The following is a 22,271-nucleotide window of genomic DNA, read 5'->3' on the forward strand; positions in this document are numbered from 1 at the left end:
TAGCCCAAGGTGTGTACGTACCTAGTGGAGGCACCTGTAGGTACCTAGGCGAGAGAAACATATGTACATACAGGGAGCCCCTGTCTCAACAATGCCCCGGAATGCCCTGTACCCGGCCTCGAGCCACGAGGCAAGATACCCAGATCCCAGACCGTTGAAGCCTCTAACTTAGTTAATTACTCTACTCGGGCTCTCTGCATGGTCGGCCATAGCCCTTCTATCGAGGCTATTGTCGTGTTACCAGTACGTCCCCAGTCAATGGAATTCAACACGCATTCTTGGCAACGACAGTCTTGTCATCTTTGATGGGCTCGTGAGTTTCGATCTTGAGGCATCACCCTTGTCTTGTCTTGTCTTGTCGCTTCAACTGAAATGCCATGTCCAGGCTCCTCAGCGGAGTGGTGCATCAACCCGAGTCCTCTGTAGATGTCCGTCGTTCTCGATTGGAAGGGTCTGCAAGAGAGAGGGTGTAACGACAAGTGCAGGTAACAAACCCCTGTCTACCTAGTCCAATACTAAAGAGCTCTTGAGATCGGTTCTGCTCTGCTAGCTTATATAACCTAACCTTTGTTTTTTTATTAGTTTATGACATTAGGCGTAAATTAGTAAAAATTAATAAATAACTAATATGTTTAAAAAAGGTTATAGTAAAGATTATTAAAATAAATACTTAAATTATTAATTAAATAATATTAAAAAGTTAAAATATCTTTATAGTAATATATAAAATATAGCTAATAAGGTCTTATAATAAAAATAATATAATATAATACTTATTTTTTAATATATTTTTTTTTAATTACTATTAGCCTTATTTAAGGCTATTAAGCTTTTAACTTTTTATATAATAACTTAAATAGTAAGGCCCCTATAATAGGCTAGAATTATAAAGCTTAAAATTAGTTAAGGTTTATCTACCTTAAGTAATGTAATTACTACCTTAACTAAGCAGTATAAATACTGCCTACAGGTCCTTTAGCAGCTATATTAACCTTCTTTCTTTACCTTAATTAAAATAATACCAGGCCTAATATATCTATTATAAAATACATTCCCTAACTTAACTTTGCTTATACTTATTAATTACAGTTACTAATATCTATTATAGCTATTAATATAATACTTACTATATAAAATAGCCTATAGCTATATAATTAAGCCTACTATATAACTTATTATAACCTTAATATAGCTATTAAGCCTATTATAAAGATAATTAATAGGAAAAAATATAAAAAGTTATATATAATAGTAGCTATTATTAAAAAGAACTTCTTATTAAAGTATTAATTTAACTTTATTAAAATAGCTATTTTTAATTATAGCTTAATTAGGTTAATTTATTATATAAACTCTCTTAGCTTAATTAATATAACTTAAGTTAATAATAAGCTATTAGCTTTTAAGAACTTAAAAAGATATTTAAAAAAAGGTCTTTTCTTTTAGTTAAACTAGGTAGCTTTCTTTACTACCTTTATAGGCCTAAACTTAGATATATATAAAAAGTAGCTTTTTAATATAACTAAAAGGGTTATTATAATAAAAAGAGAGCTATTTCTAAATTAGTAAAGGCAGTATATCTATATATAGAGTTAGATAAAGGTAAGGTAATAGTAGGGTTTTTTAAAGGTTTTATAAAAGTTAAAATTAAAAAAATAAAGTTAATTTTTATATAAGTTAGTTAATAAAAGTTAAATTAACTTTTATTAATTAAATATATATACCTAGGCATATAACTAACTGCCTTTATATTTAAATAGATAAAGTAAAATTAATAATAGAACAGTAGTTAAACTAGGGTTTAATATATTATATATAAAGTATTATATATAATACTAAAAAAATATAATAATTTTAAAAATAAGTTTTAAAGTTATATAATATTACTGCTTTTAACTTTATATTCTAATTAAGTAAGTAGCTTTAATTTATAAATATAAAAAGATATTTCCCTTAGCTTTAATAAGTTAAATGCTTTTTTTATTATTACCTAGCTAAGGTAATTAATACCAAGGCTTTAACTTTAAAAGCTTAATTTTAAATAAGCTAAAGATTATAAAAACTAATATAAGATATAATATTATATAATTAATATTAATAATAGCTATAACTATTTAATTAAAGCAGTTAATGCCTATATATCTAGCCTTTTAATAGAAATCTATAGCTTTAAATTTAATATTATATTAATCTTTTAATCCTTTTTAAAGTATTATAAAATTATAAAAAAATACTTACTATATATTAATAACCCTAGTTTAATTAATGTTTTATTATTAATTTTACTTTATTTATAGTTTAAATATAAAGACAGTTAGTTATATACTTAAGTATATATATTTAATTAATAAAGCTAGTTATTATTAACTTTAAGTTAATTTAGCTTTTATTAACTAACTTATATAAAAGTTAACCTTATTCTTTTAAAAAAAACCCTACTATTACCCTACTTTTATCTTTACTAATTTAAAAGCAGCTTTTCCTTTATTATAATAACCCTTTTAGCTATATTAAAAAGCTACTTTTTATATATATTTAAACCTATAAAGGCAGTAAAGAAGGCTACTTAGTTTAATTAAAAGGAAAGACTTTCTTTTAAGTATCTCTTTAAGTCTTTAAAAACTAATAGCTTATTATTAACCTAGGTTATATTAATTAAGCTAGAAAGGTTTATATAATAAATTAACTTAATTATACTATAATTAAAAATAGCTATTTTAATAAAATTAAATTAATATTTTAATAAGAAGTTCTTTTTAATAGTAGTTACTATTATATATAACTTTTTATATTTCTTCTTATTAACTACCTTTATAGCAGGCTTAATAGCTATATTAAGATTATAGTAAATTATATAGTAGGCCTAATTATATAGCTATAGGCTATTTTATATAGTAGGTATTATATTAATAGCTATAATAAATATTAGTAACTATAATTAATAGTTAAGTTAGGGAATATATTTATAAGTTTATACTTAATCTCTTATTTAGTTAAGGTTTAACTGACCTTTGAATAGAAGTATAATAGGTATACCAGGCCTAGTATTATTTTAGTCTTTTAATTAAAGTAAAGGAAAAAAGTTAATATAGCTACTAAAGGACCTATAAGCAGTACTTATACTACTTAGTTAAGGTAGTAATTATATTACTTAAGGTAAATAAACCTTAACTAATTTTAAGCTTTATAATTCTAGCTTATTATAAAGGCCTTACTATTTAAGCTATTATATAAAAAGTTAAAAGCTTAATAGCTTTAAATAAGGCTAATAATAATTAAAAAAAATATATATTAATAAACTATTAATAATATAATAAATTAATTTTATAATCTTTAGCTATTAAGTATAGCTACTTAATATAAATAAAAATAAAGCTAAAAATAAAGTCTTTAGTAATTATATTATAAATTAAATATAAGTATTAAAAGACTTAATAAATTACTTAAAATAAAGTTAATACCTATTAAGGTAATAGTTTAAAAGTATAAAATAATAATAAAAAAAGATTATAAAAAATAATAATTTTTAATAAATCTTTAATTATAAGCTTTATATAACTAGCTATTTTTTTTAATTACTATTAGCCTTATTTAGGGCTATTAAGCTTTTAACTTTTTATATAATAGCTTAAATAGTAAGGCCCTTATAGTAGGCTAGAATCATAGAGCTTAAAATTAGTTAAGGTTTATCTGCCTTAAGTAGCGCAATTGCTGCCTTAACCAAGCAGTATAAGTACCGCCCCTCGGCAGCTGTGTCGACCTTCTTCCTTCACCCTAGTCAAAAGACAGGCCTGGTGCACCTATCATAAAGTACATTCCTCGACCTAACTTTCCCTGTTAGTTACAGTTGCTAACATCTATCAGAGCTACCGACACGATGCCTGCTGTGCGAAATAGCCTGCAGCCGTACGATCAGGCCTACTGCACGACCTACCATAACCTTAATACAGCTATCGGGCCCGCCATAGGGGTAGCTAATAGGAAGGAACGCAAAGAGTTGCGTACAATAGCAGCTGCCATCAGGAAGAACTTCTCGTCAAGGTGCCGATCTAACCTTGTCAGGATAACTAGCTATAAAGGTTTAATTAAAATAAAGTCTTTATTATTAAATAGAGAATTAAGTAATTAGTTTAATAATATTAAATATAAAGATAAAATATATAAAATTAAGTCTAAAAAAGTATAATAAAGCTAAAATCTCCCTTAAGGTCTTATCTTTTTATATTTATTAAAATAGATAGTTCTCTATTTTTATTAATAGGTCTAGACCTCTTACCTTAGGCTACTTATCTTAACTATTATAATATATATCTTATTAATTATATATTTAAAGATACTTATAATTTTATAGATTTATATTATAGTCTTTACTTTTTTAAAAACAGCTTTTAATATTATTACTAATACTTAAGTTATAATATCTTTTAATAGTATTATCTTCTTAATATAAAAAGAGAAAGAATAATATAAAAATTACTTAAGGAAGATTATTAATAAATTTACTAAGGAGACCTTATTAGGGTTTATAAGGGTAGCTACTAATCCCTCTTAGCAAGCAAGAACTTTTCGCAGCTACCTCTGTATATATACACGATACATATAGCAGATAGCAGATGGCAACGTTCGGGAGCATCGGGAGTCCAAACGGCTTGCCCATCCATCATCACCCTCACTCTGCCCTGATCCAATTCACCGCTCGTCTAGTCTACCAGATAGACACTATATTACCAAGACTACCTACCTACTTATCTAATTGAACCAGTGGACTGTACATAGGTGCTGTCCCCTCCCCGCCAAGGCCCCTTGTAAGGCATGTCAAGCTGACAAGGGCCCCCCTTTCGTCCCTCCTTGTCATCCATCCAGCGTGGCATTGAACGTCTCGTCGCGCTTCAAGAACCCGCAAATGGTCCCTGTCCCGCACCATCAAGCGCGGTTTCGCATGCTGTCCGTCTCATGTCTAACTATCCGTCTACATATGTACGGATAGGCCTATATGTATCTGAGCCGACATTAATAGGTGCCAGTCGCCCACCCACTCGGACCGCTCCAAGCCCATGTGTACTGTACTGTATGGTATGCTATGGTATGGTACGACACGGTATTGTCTGTATGCATTTGTTTCAAACCCTCTCGTCCTCCCATCCTTCTTCTCCTTCTCCTCCCTCTCCAGTCAGTCCCAGTCCCTGGATTCCTACTCGCTCTCTTCGGACCGCAAGGGCGACTTTTTTTTCCCTCCTAGTCCCGCGATGCCATAAGCTGTCAACTGATTTTAACTCACCTCCTTTCTTCTCACACTCGTTTGGCTGTTTCACGCCGTGTCTTAACGCACCCTTGAACGCAAAGAAACCAAGCTCATCAACCGGATGATAGGCCAGGCTGCCCTTGTTCAGATGAGCGCACGGATTGTAAGCCTGTTTTACGAGCACTCCTTCATGAATATGCGCCAGGGCATGCCATCCATCTACAGTATCTATCTCTGACCGCTTTCACTCCGACATTCCATTCTGTTACCTTCGCTTAAGACCCTTTTTCCCATTATTTTTATTGCTTTATTCGATCCGCAGCTTGTTGTCCTCCTTCACGTTTCCAACATGAAGAAGCCGTGGAGATCAGCAGCCAGCACTGCTCCCACTGCTCAGCCTGTTGATATACAGCAGTCCAATATCCGCGGCAGGATATCTGGGCCTGTCCCTATTTCGACTTCTTTGGATGACGAGTTCCCTATTCGCAACCCAGGTACCAACATGGCTACGCCTGTCCAGGGTGAATTCAAAGAATCCCAGGCCACTGAGCCCACCCCGTCGCGCAACGATTTTAGATCTCCCACGTTCCCAGAGCCTCGTCGGAATGGACCTCACGCTTTCAGGGAAGAGCCGAGGTCTTCCTTGCATGCTCGACAGCCTGGCACAATGAGTCGCCTGCAAAAGGCTGAACCATCTAACAATGTGCGGCATTCCTTCGTCAGCGCGGACACGAGGGACAAGGAGCGCCCTCAACGCAAGCAGTCGACTCTCCGGGGCGCTTTGGGGAAGCTTTTCAATCGAAAAAAGAAATCAACCGGCAACGACAGTTCCAACAATACTGATTCGGAAACCGGTTCCACGCCAATGCGCCCTGGGCCATACCGTCGATCAACGGGTGAGGATGGCCAGGACTCGGTGCCTAGTCTAAGTCATAGAGACAGGGCAGCTCCAAGGTCACGGACTCGTCCTTTCCCAGGAGCGGAATCCAAGCGATCAGCTTCCCTGCCCATCACTGAATTTGATCGGGCCTTAAGATCCCACTCTATCCGCCCAGAAGATGTCCGCGCCATCGAGAGCGCGCGCAACTCATTGAGCGCTGACTTTGGTCTATCGCACGCCCACGCCCGGATAAGTGCGACCAGATTGCGCGAGTACAACCTGGCGGGCCTTTCACCGCGACCTGCTAGCAGCCATGGCCGGGAGAGTCGGCAGGATCAGAGCGACGACAACGCCTACGAGATTGGCCGTGCAATCACAAGTGACCTCCCGGGTGTACGCCGAAGATCGCGGAGCTTATCAGGGCTACCAGATGAAAGCCATGGTCAAACTCGTCGACGCAGTGATGAGATCAAATATTGGAGGGAGAGTTACGACCCGACCTTCATGTCCCCAGTGTCTTCAAACCCCGTTGAAGGAGAAGGCATCGCCATGGAGGAAATCGAACAGGCCCAGCAAGTAGAAGACGCTCCAAAAGAAACACGGGCAGAGCCTTTCAATTTCGGATCCTTCGCAGACATGAAGCAGGTGGGGGGCATGAAAATCACACATGCAGCAAACCTAGAAACCCGGATAAACAATCTCGAATCTCGAGTCTATCGGTTGGAGCAGGCTCTCGACCGAATGTGTGATGCTGCTCCAGGCTGGCAGCCACACCAAGGACCACCAGATCGACCTGCGCCTCCAATTCCGGTTGAGGGTCAAGCCCACACGGATTTGCCAGATCATCAGGCTGATCGAAGCAGATGGGACCATAGAAAGAGCTTCGGTCGTTCCGGCGGCTACCCAAATTATTCAAAAGCAGGCCAGAGGGGAAGTGTGTTGCTTGATCCGCATTCTTCGGCTATTCTGAGTGGCAGCAACAAAGATCGTCCCACCTCGACTGCAACAATTCGTGGTGCAGCCAGTCTCCCGAGCCTTCTTAAGAACACCCCCGAAATCTTCACCACGGACCACTATATAACACTCCTTGCCCTGATCCATACCGAACGCTCAGCACGAGAAGCTCTAGAGACTCAGGTCAAGACGCTTGGCCACCAACTCAGCATCTTGTCTCATTCGGTAAACACGAATAGCGGATTCGATCCGCCTCCGACAGCCAAATCCTTCGGTGACAGGTCTGCGTTTGACCACGACGATGACGACGATAATCTCGCATCCTTGGCGATCATGACAAGATCGCAAAATCGACATATCGACCCCGAGGACTCTGGTATTGGAACCGGCCATGGAGATGAGAGCGAATACTCTGACACTTTTGAAACCCCTCGCGAAGAGGGACATAGCTTCGGAGCGTTCGGTGAAGATCTGGACAAGGAAGATCTGGCGCAAACCAAGGCCGCACGAACCCTTTCCCTGTCACAACTCACCATGGGTCGGGGCGCCCAGAAGTCTTCACAGCAGGTTCATCGGGTGATATAGCCAGTTACGTCTCTTCATAGAGCACGTTGCACCATTGAGGCGATCCAAAAACTAACATGCCGAATCACACATGTCTCTTATCCAAGAATACCTACCTTGGTTGCACGATGTCTGGTGGCATATGACTTATGACCTCTCTACGACGACCGCCTTCTTCCTCATCACGTCACACTCATTCATTACCTTACCATATTTACTTGTCATATCTACTCTTTTACAACCGGCGTCTCGATAGACATAGCGCAGCGCTTTGGAACGTGTGGCATGCTATTGTTTCTGTTTCTGTATTTTATTTTCTTTTATATTATTTTTACTCTTGTTTTATTCTGCATTGGACACCTACCCAGTTTTGGGAGTGACAGGTTGGCGTACTAGGAACTTTTGGGCGGAAACAGCGGCGCGTCCCTTTGAATTAGCGATTGAAGGTCATTTTTGAGAATAATAAATCGAGAACCATGCATGACTCCCTATTACCACTGCCACTGCCATTCTGGCACGAATTCATGTCTTTACTTGTCTTATACTGCGTGGGAAGACCTGTTTGCATCTGCATGCTTTGATCTACTGGGCTACTTTTGATGATTCGTATATGATTTCTATGTTCCTATGGGTGGTGGTCATCCTTTATTCCCCAGCTCCCAACCAAGGCCATGGATTTCTCGTCACCAGGTGCGAGTCTCTCATCCTGAAGCGTATCGGCGAGACAAGTCCAAGGGTCCCTGCCGCCTCCCCATTTTAGCAGGTTCTCCTTCAACCGCTCTCCGTTTTCGCGATTGATGGCACCTCCGTTCTCACCAGCCTTGAACACAACGCGCCAAACACGCTCGGCGAGTACACGGTCAAAGAGATAACTATAGTAGGTACTTCCGTAACTATGCAGGTGGCCAAAGAATCCCTGCCAGCAAGTATTTGGCGGATCTCGAGGACCATGGGCAAAACGAGCCTTGATGTCATGGAACACAGCGGTTGAGTTAAAATCTGCATCGCGCATAGCTGAGGCATGGTAGGCCTGGTCCACCATTGCAAGAATAATCTGGTTCTCCGTTTCCAAGCCTTCGAATCGCTTAGTCAACCCAATTCTCTCAGCAACGAGTTCGTAAGGTAAAGGCCGATCCGACTTCCAGTGACGTGCAAAGAGAGATAGGACAGTGGGATCAGCAGCGAAGTGCTCCATAAGTGTCGATGGCAGCTCAGCAAAGTCGGTCGCACAACGAGTCCCAGAGACATTCTGGAAGCTAGTTCGTGCAAGAATAGAGTGAATAGCATGGCCCATTTCGTGGAACAGGGTCTCGACAGACTGGTAGGATAGCAAAGAGGGCTCCTTGGAGTTCTCACTTGGCTGAAAATCACAGACAAGTGCAATAGTAGGCAGCTGCTTCAGTACACCGTCCGCGGAGGAAGTCTCCATGCCATCGTTGGCTGCCATCTCGGGTGATTCGAAACTTGGCCCAGTGCTGTCATAATCAGCAGCGACCTCTGCTACCTCCTCAGGGAGGATCTCCCGGGAACATCTGACTGTGAAATGTGCGGGATTGCCGGACTTTTGTGGACGATGAAACAAATCGCAGTAGAGAACAGCAATCAGTTGCCCCTTATCAGTGACAACATCAAGTCGTTTCACTTCAGGGTGCCATGTCTCACCAGGAAGAGTCTCCCGCAACACAAGACGGATACCATAAAGCCGATCAAAGAGTCTTGATAGACCTTGTATGACAGTCCCGACAGAAAAAAATGCGTTGAGCTGATCTTCTTGCCGCTGTCTAGACCTAAGGTCAACTCTGATTTTCTCCATATAAAAATCTTTATCCCATGCTTGGAGTGGGACGTCTGGAAGGTTGAGTCTGTCTCGTTTCTTCAGAACCAGTTCTTGCAGTTCGGCCTGGACTACCGGTGTGTTATTATTTCTTAGAGCAAGGAGAAACTCCATTACAGACGCAGGAGTTTTGGCCATCATGCGGTCCTTCAGGGCCATGTGACCATAACTTTCGAAACCTGCAAGTTCTGCGAGCTCACCTCTCAGCTTTAACATTGCCTCGAGGTACATAACAGTCTCCCGAGACGCAGTTCGTTGGGCCAGGTAGATTTCTTTGCGAGTCTCCTCGTCATGCACACTTTGAAGTGCTCCAATTGCATCTGAGCTCAGAGTGGGTAGCGTGATGTTCTGTCGTACTTTGAGCGTGGCTGCGATGCCTGGGTAGAGGCCATAGAACTTATAAGCTGGAAGGGTAATTTGTTTTCTTGCTGGTTGCATTCCCTGTGCAAAAGCCGATCCTATTTCGCTGATACGCGAGGACAGATCCACGAATCTGTCTCGTGAAGCCTTTGGCAAATTCACAGCAGATTTCATGAAGTCCAACTTGAGTTGCAAAGCCACAGTTCTCTCTTCTTCCGACCACACCTTTGTAACTTCGGGGATAGATAGCGCCTGACTTAACTGATCACTGAGGCCAGTCATGGTGTTAAGCTGGTTCATATACTGATATACCATACCCCATGCATTGGCAGCCGCTTCCTGGAACCGGCTATCTGGATGCGTCATACGAACGAAATCTGCAAGGTCCAGTACACGGCATAATAGGTCGCTAAGCCGATCAAGATCGCGGACCACCGCACGGTACTCATGTACGGAGGATGCACTGAGGACTTTATCGACGATATTTTTTGCCCGCTCGAGGTTCTTCTGAGCGAACTGTTGGAAACCATCAGGGCTGGTGAGGTATCGGTTCTTGAAGAGACCTTGGCTCTTCTTCAAGCTGAACTTGGGGAAGGTTCTGCCCGTGGGGGCGTCGAATAAGTTGCGTAAAACAGTATCATCGTGATTCGTGCTCGCGGTGTGATCGACCGGTCTGCTTGGCGAGATGACCTGGGCTACTGCAGAGGTAATAGAGTTCCATCGCCGTTGTGGAGGTTTGGCCGTGTGTCGAACACATCTATTACAGATCCAGAGGCGGTTGCCCCTCGAACTCAGCATTATAAATATGCAGGTAAGAAGATCGAATCCATGAATGATCCAACAGCAATCGAAGTGATAAACCGCCGTCTTTTCTCCCAACGGCGGGGAAGAGTAGCAGATATTGGAGTGAAAACGCGGCTGATAAGATACCTCAGGTATGCTTACCTACCTTATAGTAGTACCTAGTATTCTTTACTTTAGGTAGATCGAGAATCAAAGATATCGGAGGAAGACTTTCAGAAGCGACTCTCCTGCTTTGTCGGGCTTTCCGGCTTCGGATCCGTCCCTTGTCACTTTCCTTGTTTTATAGGGCATCTCCGCCCATAACTAGCAGCCTAGCGCCTAGGTACTAGGTAGGTACCTAAAGGTTGGATACCTTAGGGTAGGAAAGGGGCCTACCTAGATAGGTAGGTTGAGTTGTGCCTTTCTGTACTGGGATTGGAAATCTTAGTCATCCCGTCAACCTCTCCAAGCTGAACTCTGAGTGGTCCAATAGAACGTCCGTCCTAGATTTTCCGACAGTGGTCATTGTGCTCACGAGCATCCGACGTCCATCTTGAATTCGCGTGACGTCTTTCTCACCCACTCACTCGTCAATTGAGCGCACAATGGCTTCACGAGTGGTGTTCTCGCGGGTCAGTAATACTTCGTAGCTCTAGATAAGCTCCTTCATGCTAATTGATCTGTATAGCGCTCCCTGGCACCGCTGGCGGCCATGGCCCTCGGCGGCATGGCACTGGCTCCGGCTACTGTTTTCGCCGAAGGTCCCAGCGACCTCAAGGTTTGTCATGGAGCATCAATGGACTTGAATAACTTCCTAACAGCCCTATAGCGAAAACCCATCTACGACGATTACGATATCCCGACAGCAAATCCCGCACCTGTAACACCACCACCCGTTGCTGCGACACCCGTTGAGCCGGTCGACGATGAGGAGAGGCATCACTCGCCTACTCCCACTGAGCGGCTGGCCGTCCATATTGGTAGAGGTCGCCTGGCGCTGTACAAGTACGCAGTAGCTGCTGAGAACAAGGTCAACGAGACCATGGATTCAGCCTTCAATCTCGAGCAATCTTTCACCAGTACCATCGCTTCACTGGCTCCCTCCCGTGAAAGCGGCGAGAAACTTATGCCCGGTGCCATTTACGTTCTGGTCGCTGCTATGGCCGGTAGTATCATTACTCGCAATCGCAGCATTATCCTCCGCGCTTCGCTCCCCCTCGCCCTGGGTATCGGCGCTGGCTGGACCGTTCTCCCTGTCACCATGCGCAACATCTCCGACCTGACCTGGAAGTACGAGCAGAGGTTCCCTGTTATCGCCGAGTCTCACATCCGACTGCGCGAGAGTATCGTCAACAGCGTCAGCTTTGCCAAGGCACATAGCCAGGTCGGTGTCCGTTATGTCGATGAAAAAGTGACAGATGCACGAGAGGCTGTTGAGGGCTGGGTCCAGAAGGGCAAATAAAGGATTTCGAAAAGCGAGATGAAATGAGATGTACTATTAAATAGAGTTCCCAAAAACTGTTCATTTGTATCATTGGCCGGTCCTTAGCGCCAGCTACAAATATCTGTATGTATTTTGAATAGGCTGGGCTTCCTTTCCTTTTTTATTCATGAAAAAGAAAATATTCCTTGCCACCGTTTCTCTACTATTCCTTTATGATCTAATGATGCGGTAGCTTTCTATGTGTTCTGCTCCCACGCTATGGTCCTCTGAGCCTGTGTCCTTAACTCCAAGTAATGCGAACCCAAAGTTTCTAACTCAACCGTACGCCCCTTATCATTCCCTAACCTTTGTACCGTCCAACTGACCCTTTTCCTAAACAGCCGTTGCAACTGGTGCGGGTTCAGATGTCTTCACCTGCTTCAAGGGTCTGTTATCAGACATTCTCCGCTTACGCTTCTGTTCGTTTTCTCTTTCTGACTTCCCTGGCAGTGAATCAGCCTGTGCATTGGCCCTCTTTGCAGCCTTCTTTGCGGCCTTCTCGGCAGCTTTCCCCTGCAGAGGCTGATCCAGCCCTCGCTTGCTATCTATAATGCGAGCGGATTCGAGGTGTTTTCCAAGGGACAGCGCCTCGCAGAGGCTCTTATAATTCTTGGACTGGTTCATTGGTTGGTAAGATTTTGACTTTCCAGGGACCATGTTTGAGAGCAGGAACTTGGTGTTGCCGAACCGGTTGTCAACATCGATCGCAGTCTTCACATAATGATCGACAACTTCTTCCCAGGATGCCAGCCCGCCATCTGCTACACTCCTGAAGCAGCTTGGGTTCTTTTCAGCCGCGACTGCAATCATCGCACCGTCCGCACCGAACTCTTTGGCGAGCTGGAGACCTTTGGTCCCTATTCTCAACGTCGCCATTCATCAAGCAGGCAACACCATACTCATGGCAGACTTCTGCAATCATACGTAGCTGCCCTCTAATAGCCCGCTCTCTGGGTCTCATAGGTGTCGTCCGGCAATGGATAGTTAGTCCTGTAATGCCTGTCGCACAAAGACGGCGAACGAGTGCCTCTGTTTCCGCTGCGGTGTCGAGGAGTCGGATCTTAACGCTGATTCCAATCTCAAATTCAGGGGTAATATTCTTAACGAGAGCTTCAAGAATAGCGCATAGTTTATCTGGAGTCTTGAGAAGGGCGGCACCCATCCCTCCGCTAGTGCTGAAGGGCTTTGGGCAACCAGCGTTGACATCGATGCCGGCAACATCTGCGGCCACCAGCCTAGCGGCTGCTACTGCACGATCGGGATCCGATGTACCGATTTGGAAGATAAGCTTGTCTTTTTCAACCTCTGGCAGCATTCTGTAGATAATGCTCTCCTTGGCATCCGGAGGAGGGTCCTTCTGGCCATGGGATGAGAGACGATACCACTCTATCGTTCTTGAGTCTTCATCAAATCGACGAGAAGTTCCAATCATAGAGTAATCCACAGTTTCAGGACCTGTCGATTGAAGTTAGAAATGATATCTTGACATATTTTTGCTATGCCTCTCACCCCAGACAAGATCCGCGCCATACTTGAGAGCCAAAAGTCTTGATGGAAGCTCTCCTGAGCGAACCATGGGCGCAAGGACAACCTTGCCACGGTAATCTACACCCCGTCGGGGAATGGGTACTCGCTTGACTTCTGTAGCCATGGTTCGTCGAATTATCTGCGTGAGCATGCCTGGTTGGCAACTGTTTACATCCTTCTGCCACTTGGGACAGTGATAGGTAGCCTGTATAAATTCTTCGCAGAATCCGAATGGAGGCGATTGTTGTTAGTCATCGATAAGATTTGTTATCGATAAGATCGCTTAACCTACCTATCCCTGGGGGCATACTAGGTAGGGACGTACAAGATAAGGCTTAACCTAAACCTAGGGCTGATGAGAACGATATTCCAAATAACAAGATGCTTTGGCAGACTGAAATATGTGATGCCTATGTTACTGAGACATGCAGATGTTAGATATTGCCGTATTCAACCGTGAAGCACGGGGCAACGATGTAACAGTACAGGGAATTTGATATGTGTGTCTATCAGATTTATATGGACGGTGGACCGTCGCATACAAGGTCACGCATTCAGACTTATCTCTTCAAGTATTTGATAAGAGTTTAGTTTAGTATAAATATAGCTTAATTAACATTAACAAATGCATTTATTACACATTCTCTGTCAACTCTCTCACACACGCCTGGACACAAACCTCACGGCCGATTCTGATAGCTCGAGAGTGCCACAGGCAACCGTGCCTCAGAGAGACGAATTATCATATTTGTGGTTGCTACCTAGGTCTTAGATCAGACTTCACCGAGCTGGAATTGCATATCTGCATTCATACCAGCCATTGCTTGATCAGACTACATTATCGCGGTCTCATTGAGAAATGTATTGGCAATGCAAGATCACTGCAGGCGCCATGCCATCGATACATGCACTGTGACAGGGAGCATGGAGCACTCCTGCTGGACATGTAAGCTTTGTGGACATGGACTGCCTGCAATACGAGGTCTAAAAAGAGAACCGCCTCGGCTCGGAGTGACGCTTAGAGAGCTGCTATTTATTGTCGCGGAGAATTTGTGAAGCTAGCGACATACGAGAACTGCATGCGAACAAGCTAATACTACGTATGGAGAGGAAATAAGTGAGCGACTGGGACGCGAAATGAATCAATACGATATTGCCATGGCTCCTATTCACTTCACGACCTTATTATGCCTTGAATCGCGAGTCGATTTTATTTGAAACACAACCATAAATTCCCTATCTGTTAACAAGATCAAGTCACATAGTACGCCAGTGCATACATACGTGTCCCTCAGCCGGTGACCTAAGGTGCCTACGAAGGTCCCATCGTACCACAAAGTCTTGGGAAGCGATCAGAACTCGAGGAAGAAACGGATATGTTTCGTACACAGCAGCAGAGGGGCCACCAAGGGCCCAGCTCCACGTTCCATTCAAGCACCAGCCTGAGATGCTAACGTTAGTATAGCACTAGCCTCTATGCAGTAGTCTCCAATTGTGTACTTGTTGTAGGGATTTGATTCAAAGCCTTTAAGACCTTTTCTGAGCTAAGCTACCTAGCTAGTACAGACAGGATCCGATTCGAGAGACTTGATGAGGAGAAACATCAAGGGGTAGATAAGAATGTTCCCCAAGACGAAATAACAGTGAGATATTCCGATAAGGGAAGGGAGACATCGTGAGGGTTGCGACAATCTAGTCAAGCTTTAGTGGGTAAATGCAACTCCATTACCGTATACCAGACATTGGACGTTCCGATGTTCTGGACGGTGGAATAACGGGCTACGGCCGTAGCCGATAGTTTGAGGGGACGTGTGTGTTTCAGCCCGGCACTCACAAGCCACCACTGCGCACCTTTCCCTAGAGGTTTTGGGGTTTCGATCCTTTGAACTTCCGGACCACAGGCGGACAAAGCCCGGTTCGTCCTTCACACACGAGGGATGCTACCGAATCGGGAAGCGCTGCGAGGGCAGATCTGCTACGCATTGGAATCTTCACAATGGAAACGGTCTCGTCATCACTCTCGGCACAACAACGAACAGCTTGCGCAACCATAGGCCGATCAGCCACTAACACGGTCGACATCAAGAGCCTAATGAGTGTGAGTGGAGGCTGATGAGTCTGGAGTGGATGGGTAAATCGAATTAAGGGTCTCGCTCTGCACCTTCACAATCTCCAGCATCCAGGATGATAGCATGATGGCTCTGAAGGAGGAGTCAGGTGGTCTGGCAAGGTAATTAATTTATGGCGAGAGCCATTCCTTCATTCGTATGTTGCTGGTAAGTGTATCGAGGTGCCCAAGCTTCGTCATTGTAAGATCTTGTTCATTATGCGGTGCGGAGTACACGGCAAAGATTGACTGGAGCTTGACACTATCGAAGTATCTTGCCCTGCAGCTTTGGAGAGAGAATATCTCGACGGTCTATATATACGTATACCTGAGTACCTATTAGCCCAACGTTGGCGATCTTCAGACTCAACGTTTGCGAAGCGCGTTAAATAACTCGTGTGCCACAATTATCGTGTTGATGTGTTGATGATGATGATGATGAATGTTCGCTATGGATCTTGATTTGGTTGTTGCCAGGTAACTTGGTCTTTGACTTGGCCGGGCCCAACCAGGGACCACTCACTTGCTGCCCTTTGATGTTGATCCCTGTGACTCTGAAACTCCCCTGGATCATCGCTCATGGGGACTTCAGTAAGTCAGGCACACATACCCGGCCTGTCACAAATTCACCTCCCCTCTCTTTTCTGACCTCATCTTTCTATTTCCCCTCTGACCTGTTCCATCCTCTATGTACAGTAATTACTTTGTCTTTAGTATTTGGTAATGGTGCGGAATTGTTAGAGCCTCCTCACGTTACTGTCGTCCATATCGACCATCTGTATTTGAGTTATCCAATCAGCCACATCGCTTTCTCATCCACTTCGTTATATGCAATTCGCCCTATACGACAGAGGAGCCGCTCGCCAGACCAACAAGTACGAGGAAATAAGGTAGGTAGGGAAGAAAAGACCCTTTCTTGGCACATTCTCCCTCTACCATTCATCCTTGCTTAGCCCACCCCTGCTGGTGCTCTCCCCTGCCCGCAACTGGAGCCTGAGTTGGTGCCCTGGCGACAAAGGAGAATTGCCTGTGCACTTGACTTGAGAGCTGTAGCGTAGCGTAGAACAGCGCAGCGCAAACGCAGTAAGTACACACGGTCTCATCCTGCCCAACGTTGTGCTGTATGTAACATTCGAGCCCAGAGGGTGGTTGTACATACACACACGTACAAAGATTGGATTGGCCATTGCGTGTCTGATCTCTACGAATCTGGTGCACTTCCTTTTTCTTCCTTTCCCACCTACCTAGTTAATATTCTCGGTTCTTGTTCGATCTGGAGGCCTGCATCGAAGCAGCACACGACGCCTCACCTCCATCTTCCCCGCCATATCTACACCACCCGCCATTGCCAACAGCTAGGTACCTTACCTTAGCTCACTTGCACCTCAACTCCGCCCACGATTGGATTGCTTATCGCAGATATCCCCTAACTCTCGACGACCCCTTTGTCAGACTCGCCACAAAGAACCCATCAACGATACCGCCCATCCTGCTTTGACCTTTGGCCGACGACCGTCAAGCGCCACATAGAACCTCCCGCCTACATCCCCACATGTCCAACAGTTGATCCTCGTCGCCAGAAACAAGCCTGCCTCATTGGACGACTCCACTATCTCTACTGCTCCGGTACCGTCCTGTAATCGTTCCAGCAGAGGTGACAGCGACCAGGAACCACGTCTCTCCGTTCCTGCAAAGACATAGGCGTTCTGTGCTTACTATCCTCAACTCAACTCTCAGTTTCTCCTCTTTGGGTCAATGCCGGTGTGCTGAACCTTTCGCTTCCCTCCCCCATTATATCCCCCATGGAGAACGACATACCTACCATCCAGGTCCCTGATGGGCGATCTTCGAGGCGAGACCGCCTTATGGGCAAGCTGTTTGGTGCCAAAGACCGCAAAGGCGAAGAAGCGCGGTCCGCTGCCAATGTCGAATCATTCCTCCATAGCTCCTCAGACAACCTAACAATCACAAACCCTCCCCCGCCTCCCCCGCCGTCGTCGCTTCCAAAGCTGGCCAAGCTTGATACCACATCAATCTCTCGTTATCCTCAAGCTTTAGGACTTAATCATGCAGCCCAGCAAAACCGTCCTCTCGTCACAGGTCGACCTGATACTACAAAGTCACCGAGACGAAGCCCACGGCCCAACAAGAAAGGTCTGACGGTGAGGTTTGATGATACTGCTCCCGAAATAATTGGCGAAGGAGGTGATGAGTCCGAGATACCAACTCAAGAGATCTCGAAGCGCAGAGTAGCCCGTCCCAAACAACAACCGCAAGTATCACAACCACCACAACCACCACAACCACCACAACCTCCTGCTCACCGCAGAGCCCCAATGCCACCAGGACGACCCCCTCCTCCTGATTCAGCTGCTTCAGGCTCACCCGTAGACGATTTCCGACCAAAGCCTTTGTCTCGAACCCAAACAGGCTTCTCGTCAATTTACACTCCCGACTCCGACGAAGAGTCTGAGGCTGGACTTGACCGTAATTCTAAATCAGACGAGCTGGTCTCACCTGTATCTGCGCAGCAGCACTCACTTAGCCCAGGAAGACCAATAGGCGCGAGGTTTTTGGGTCCAGCAGCAAGACAAGATGAGAATAGGAGGTCATATATTGAGATTCATTCTGCGCAGCAGCGAGAGGCAGAAGGCCGGGCCTTTGCTGAAGCTGCTCGGGTAGCCAGTGCCACCTCTGCATCCTCACACAACTGGGACGATCCCCATTCCGCCACGCCTCTTTCGTCCTCTCCAGTCGAATCACGAAGACGAGGGCCTCCATCCCCCGAAGCTCAAGTCTCGAAACCGAGCCTTGAGTATAGCCCTGCAGCTTCTCTCCATTCCAACTCATCTTCGTATTCTCCTCCCGCGCCCCCAGCTGCAGTTCCAGCCTCTGCTCCTAGCTTATCTGGATCGCCGTCTGGGGCTCAGGCTCCAGCTCCCACTGCGGTTTCTGCGGCCTCTACTCCAACCTCAGAAGTCAACCAATTGTCCAGGCAACCGAGCATCGCACCGCAGCGTGCTCCTCCCATGATGGCTTCTAGAGCATTGTCTGTGAGAGTCGCTGATGGTACTTCTGCGGCTGCTGAGCAAGCCCTTGAGACATTCACCTCCAGGACAAGCCATCTTTTTGAGCTCTTTCGCCTCCATGCGGAATCCGTGAAGCCTCTGTCGACCTGTTCATTGATTGAATTTGGCCGTGGCGCACTATGGTGGTTTCTCAAAGGTCGCATGGGTTTGGAGGTCGCAATCAGGGAAAGGCCCAATTCTCCTCAGGGCCAGATGCAAAACGACAGGGATCGCCAGCAGGCATATGCTAATTTGGCCAAAGCATTCTGGCTTTGCGAGCTTGTGATTCCAGAAATTGGGCAAGCGCAGGGGATTGAAATTGATCCCGAAGTCGACGACGTGAGCACGAGTCTGGTCTCAGCGCTTAAGAAGCTGGCCATGTCTATGAAACGTAACGGCTTCTTGCCCCCTGAAGATGCATTTTTACCACAGAGCATAGACAAGTCAATATGGGTTGAGTACCCACCTCTGAGCCAAGATATGATTGCTCTTCTTTCTGGCAACTGGGCTTCGGGTCTCACAGCGATGACAAGCCCGATGTCTAAGTTGAGGCTTCTTGATTCTCTCCCCGTGGGCGATACTACCGATAACTTTAACTATGGCAGAGTGCCAGCTGATGCCTATCTTATGGAACAAGGCCATGAAGACCAAAAACTTTACTTTCCGTGTTTGCTCTCAATGGTTCGCCCGCAGAAGTCCACCGGGCTTGTTTTCATCCTCGCCAGCCAGAACGGCCACGTACAGCTTGTTATTCAAGAGAACAAGAACGTTGGCCCAATCTGGGACGATGTGCGATGGCGAAAGGAAACATGCACCGTCGACATTCGATTACGACGTGGCTTCATGTTGACCATTCAACTCGTTCAGCAAGATTTCAGAACACTGTGGAACATGTATGATTTCGGAAGCAAGGTCAACAACTCCCTTTACCCACGAAGTGACGAGAGTATGGTATTCAGGTCAACATTGCGGTCGTTCCAGGTCATGGATGCAGACCCCAACTATCGTCAATTCCCCAAAGAGCCAACACCATATTGTGAGATCTCGCTTTTTGAGAAGCTTTACAAGGAGAATGGCCCTGCAGCCACTCGTACATGGCACCTTGGTTTCCGAATCGCGGTGGTGACTGGACCAAAGACAAGGACACTGAGTGGTGTTCAGCACGTCTATTCCCCAGCTCAACCTGTCCAGTTCGGATTCTTTCGCGGTGATGGCGATGCTCCGTCTTTAGCTATCAAGTATGAGAATGGCAAATCCAAGGGTCGCATGGTGATGGTGTTCAGTGATGACAAGGCAAGAATCAAGTTTCACTCGATTCTCACCGGAACAGCTCTGGATCATGACGAGAAGATTTACTCAGACGTGCCACTCAAGAACTTCTCTGTGGCTCAAAGTCTCCGTGAGCCCCTGGGTATGGCTCCATTCAGTCGCATGCCTTGGAAGGCCGTGAGAGTGGTCAATGATGAGTATGGCGGAGAGATGCCCCCAACAGTATTGGCCGATCACCTCAAAGTTGTAATAGACTACCAGAATGGTAATGTTGCTGATCGCATCAATGTGGCACCTGGGGAGTTACGTGTTAGGCTGGAAGTGAGCAACGCTAAAGTCTTTCGAGTTCTTCGGCAACCACAAAAAGACATGACTATCTCGGTATCTGAGGCCCAGGTGCCGAAAGAGCTTCCCAGGAACATGTCTGATGCATTGCAGCTGCTGCGACACAACCAAACGATCCGGACGTTCGAGTTCAATAACTTGAAGGACCTGCATGATTTCCAATATGCAATGACAGGATTCGAGGTGATCTTCGATGCCCTTGCAGTCACATTTGCGATTCAGCGACGTCGTATGGTTGTACCAATTCACAAAAAATGGGAAGCAGGATACACCCGAATACAGGTTATTCGACAAGAAGACAAACAGTTACAGCTGCTGGCCTTCTTCGAGGATTTCCATCACGGCCACTGCATGAACTTCCTCTTGAAGGGGACCGACGTGTATGAAAGTGTACAGCGAAGTAGCAAATGTGGTATTAAGTTTGTTGATGCCAAGTTCCCTCTACCACGACTACCGGCAGACAAAGACGGTGACTACGACGACATGGCTTTTGTCTGCCTTGACCTACCAGATTTACCAGGCGAGCATGATGATATTTCGATTTTGTTTGAGAACGAGTCAGGTTAGTGAATAGAGTGAACAATAACTTGGACAATGCTGACAATGAACAGATCGAGACGCGCTGGCACAGTGCTTACCAGCACCAATCAAAGGTTCAAAAAAGAAGTAAACCTCCATTGAAGAGCATGGCAGTGAGACGCATGCGTCCCTGGAATCGAACAAAAGGCCTGGATGAAATTCTTTATACCCAGAACGGAACTGTCAATGAGTAAGGGATATCGCGGTAGCTCGATTGCCGCCAGGAAGACAAATCGGAGGTCCGGGATACCACAAGAGTCCGAAACCCGTGTCTGATTGAACAGCTAGAGCAACGGGTCGAGTTGGATCGGTACTCCCGGACGACGGAGACATTGAGAGGCCGAAATCGCGAGAACGAAAGGAGTTGGACTTGTATATGGGCTATATTTGAAATAATGCCCCAAGCAAATCTGGAATGATTGATGGGTTGGCTCGAGCACGATAATACCTCAGTTTGATCTGGTCGGAAGTGCCGGCCTCGGCGAATCATCATCTGAAGCAAGCCGCATTGCTTTTGTTCTATTTTTATTTATTTATGTGGGAATGCTCTATCATATCATTGAATACCAAGGGGAGAGGAGGAGAGAGTGAGAACCAGAGGTAGATAGACCACTCTACGAGTAGATGTATCGTCCATTATGGCTTGGATGGTATCGAGAAATAGAGCAACCGAGAGCAGGCCATAGGTAATCTTATGGACTGGTAGACAAGCAGTCAGTCGATAGAGACAACAATATTAAAATACTGTTGACGAATTCTGCTGCACCGTTAGGAGACTTTTAGTTACTGCACCCACCCAAGCCCAGAGGAGCCTCAGCCTTAAGAAGAAAGGGTCTAGAGGGACCCGGGCCGAGAGGGGCCGAAGCCTGATAGCTACCGTCATGATTGGGCCAGGTGTTTCGTACCATTACAATATACGAGCAAACATACACCTAACGCCCTAAGGCAAGGTTAGTAGGTGAGGTAGCTTGGAGTATCAGGCTGTTGACTGGATTCGTTTATACATTAGTACCTACTATGTACGTAGTCTTGACATGTGAGATGGCAGCCATTTGGCTATTTAATCACTCACCCACTTATACGGTGAGGATTTATACGTAACCTACGAGCAATTTATTATGAACGGACGCCGTTCTTGAACATTCCTTTGGTCGGTAGATGCTTGTTAGATCTCCCTCCAGTGTAGCGTGGATGATATCATTGATCATTCACTGTAGTACAGTCAGCACTGATTCGATTGCGTGAAGTTCCCGCTGGGCTGGAATGGCCGGGCGGT

At 45.1% G+C, this 22,271-nt stretch overlaps 5 protein-coding genes across 11 annotated transcripts; 3 read left to right on the forward strand and 2 right to left on the reverse strand.

The window, feature by feature from the left end:
* Positions 1–4,614: 4,614 nt before the first annotated feature.
* FVEG_05120 (hypothetical protein) lies at positions 4,615–8,177 on the forward strand. 3 transcript variants are annotated; one of them, XM_018893167.1, is made up of 3 exons: positions 4,667–4,944; positions 5,025–5,107; positions 5,371–8,170. In XM_018893167.1, exon 3 carries the CDS (start codon positions 5,592–5,594, stop codon positions 7,659–7,661), a length of 2,070 nt encoding a protein of 689 aa, XP_018749994.1. In that variant the 5' UTR covers positions 4,667–4,944; positions 5,025–5,107; positions 5,371–5,591; the 3' UTR covers positions 7,662–8,170. The 3 variants fall into 3 exon arrangements, with proteins under 3 accessions (XP_018749992.1, XP_018749994.1, XP_018749993.1); XM_018893165.1 differs by having other exon boundaries at positions 4,615–4,944; positions 5,025–8,177; XM_018893166.1 differs by having other exon boundaries at positions 4,667–5,107.
* On the reverse strand, positions 8,119–10,996 carry FVEG_05121 (hypothetical protein). Its single transcript, XM_018893168.1, has one exon. The coding sequence runs from the start codon at positions 10,630–10,632 to the stop codon at positions 8,266–8,268; it is 2,367 nt and encodes a 788-aa protein (XP_018749995.1). The 5' UTR covers positions 10,633–10,996; the 3' UTR covers positions 8,119–8,265.
* An 8-nt stretch (positions 10,997–11,004) lies between these two features.
* On the forward strand, positions 11,005–14,234 carry FVEG_05122 (hypothetical protein). Of its 3 annotated transcripts, none has more exons than XM_018893170.1 (5): positions 11,005–11,249; positions 11,306–11,395; positions 11,447–12,382; positions 12,442–12,486; positions 12,551–14,234. In XM_018893170.1, exons 1-3 carry the CDS (start codon positions 11,223–11,225, stop codon positions 12,077–12,079), a joined length of 750 nt encoding a protein of 249 aa, XP_018749997.1. In that variant the 5' UTR covers positions 11,005–11,222; the 3' UTR covers positions 12,080–12,382; positions 12,442–12,486; positions 12,551–14,234. The 3 variants fall into 3 exon arrangements, with proteins under 3 accessions (XP_018749997.1, XP_018749996.1, XP_018749998.1); XM_018893171.1 differs by having other exon boundaries at positions 11,117–11,249; positions 11,447–12,184; positions 12,294–12,382; positions 12,442–14,234; XM_018893169.1 differs by having other exon boundaries at positions 12,442–14,234.
* Positions 12,057–13,949, reverse strand: FVEG_05123 (tRNA-dihydrouridine synthase 2). Of its 2 annotated transcripts, XM_018893172.1 has the most exons (3): positions 13,920–13,949; positions 13,610–13,843; positions 12,057–13,555 (listed from the first exon to the last, which is right to left on the reverse strand). In XM_018893172.1, the coding sequence occupies exons 1-3, from the start codon at positions 13,933–13,935 to the stop codon at positions 12,891–12,893; spliced, it is 915 nt and encodes a 304-aa protein (XP_018749999.1). In that variant the 5' UTR covers positions 13,936–13,949; the 3' UTR covers positions 12,057–12,890. The 2 variants fall into 2 exon arrangements, with proteins under 2 accessions (XP_018749999.1, XP_018750000.1); XM_018893173.1 differs by lacking the exon at positions 13,920–13,949 and having other exon boundaries at positions 13,610–13,864.
* Positions 14,235–16,602: 2,368 nt separating the features above from the next.
* On the forward strand, positions 16,603–21,810 carry FVEG_05124 (hypothetical protein). 2 transcript variants are annotated; one of them, XM_018893174.1, is made up of 3 exons: positions 16,603–16,817; positions 16,877–20,978; positions 21,028–21,810. In XM_018893174.1, the coding sequence occupies exons 2-3, from the start codon at positions 17,537–17,539 to the stop codon at positions 21,084–21,086; spliced, it is 3,501 nt and encodes a 1,166-aa protein (XP_018750001.1). In that variant the 5' UTR covers positions 16,603–16,817; positions 16,877–17,536; the 3' UTR covers positions 21,087–21,810. The 2 variants fall into 2 exon arrangements, with proteins under 2 accessions (XP_018750001.1, XP_018750002.1); XM_018893175.1 differs by lacking the exon at positions 16,603–16,817 and having other exon boundaries at positions 16,955–20,452; positions 20,510–20,978; positions 21,028–21,770.
* The last annotated feature ends 461 nt before the right edge of the window (positions 21,811–22,271 follow it).

The sequence above is a fragment of the Fusarium verticillioides genome, chromosome 3 (genome assembly GCF_000149555.1).
Source record: "Fusarium verticillioides 7600 chromosome 3, whole genome shotgun sequence".
Lineage (NCBI taxonomy): Eukaryota > Fungi > Ascomycota > Sordariomycetes > Hypocreales > Nectriaceae > Fusarium > Fusarium verticillioides.

Excerpts from the sequence above, each read along its gene's own strand:
- FVEG_05120 (XM_018893165.1), top strand. The coding sequence starts at position 5,592 with ATGAAGAAGCCGTGGAGATCAGCAGCCAGCACTGCTCCCACTGCTCAG.
- FVEG_05121 (XM_018893168.1), bottom strand. The coding sequence starts at position 10,632 with ATGCTGAGTTCGAGGGGCAACCGCCTCTGGATCTGTAATAGATGTGTT.
- FVEG_05123 (XM_018893172.1), bottom strand. Across the intron at positions 13,556-13,609 it reads TGGCGCGGATCTTGTCTGGG|GTCCTGAAACTGTGGATTAC; the intron begins GTGAGAGGCATA and ends TTCAATCGACAG.
- FVEG_05124 (XM_018893174.1), top strand. The coding sequence starts at position 17,537 with ATGGAGAACGACATACCTACCATCCAGGTCCCTGATGGGCGATCTTCG. Across the intron at positions 20,979-21,027 it reads TTTGTTTGAGAACGAGTCAG|ATCGAGACGCGCTGGCACAG; the intron begins GTTAGTGAATAG and ends GACAATGAACAG.
- FVEG_05122 (XM_018893169.1), top strand. The coding sequence starts at position 11,223 with ATGGCTTCACGAGTGGTGTTCTCGCGG. Across the intron at positions 11,250-11,305 it reads CACGAGTGGTGTTCTCGCGG|CGCTCCCTGGCACCGCTGGC; the intron begins GTCAGTAATACT and ends TGATCTGTATAG. Across the intron at positions 11,396-11,446 it reads AAGGTCCCAGCGACCTCAAG|CGAAAACCCATCTACGACGA; the intron begins GTTTGTCATGGA and ends ACAGCCCTATAG.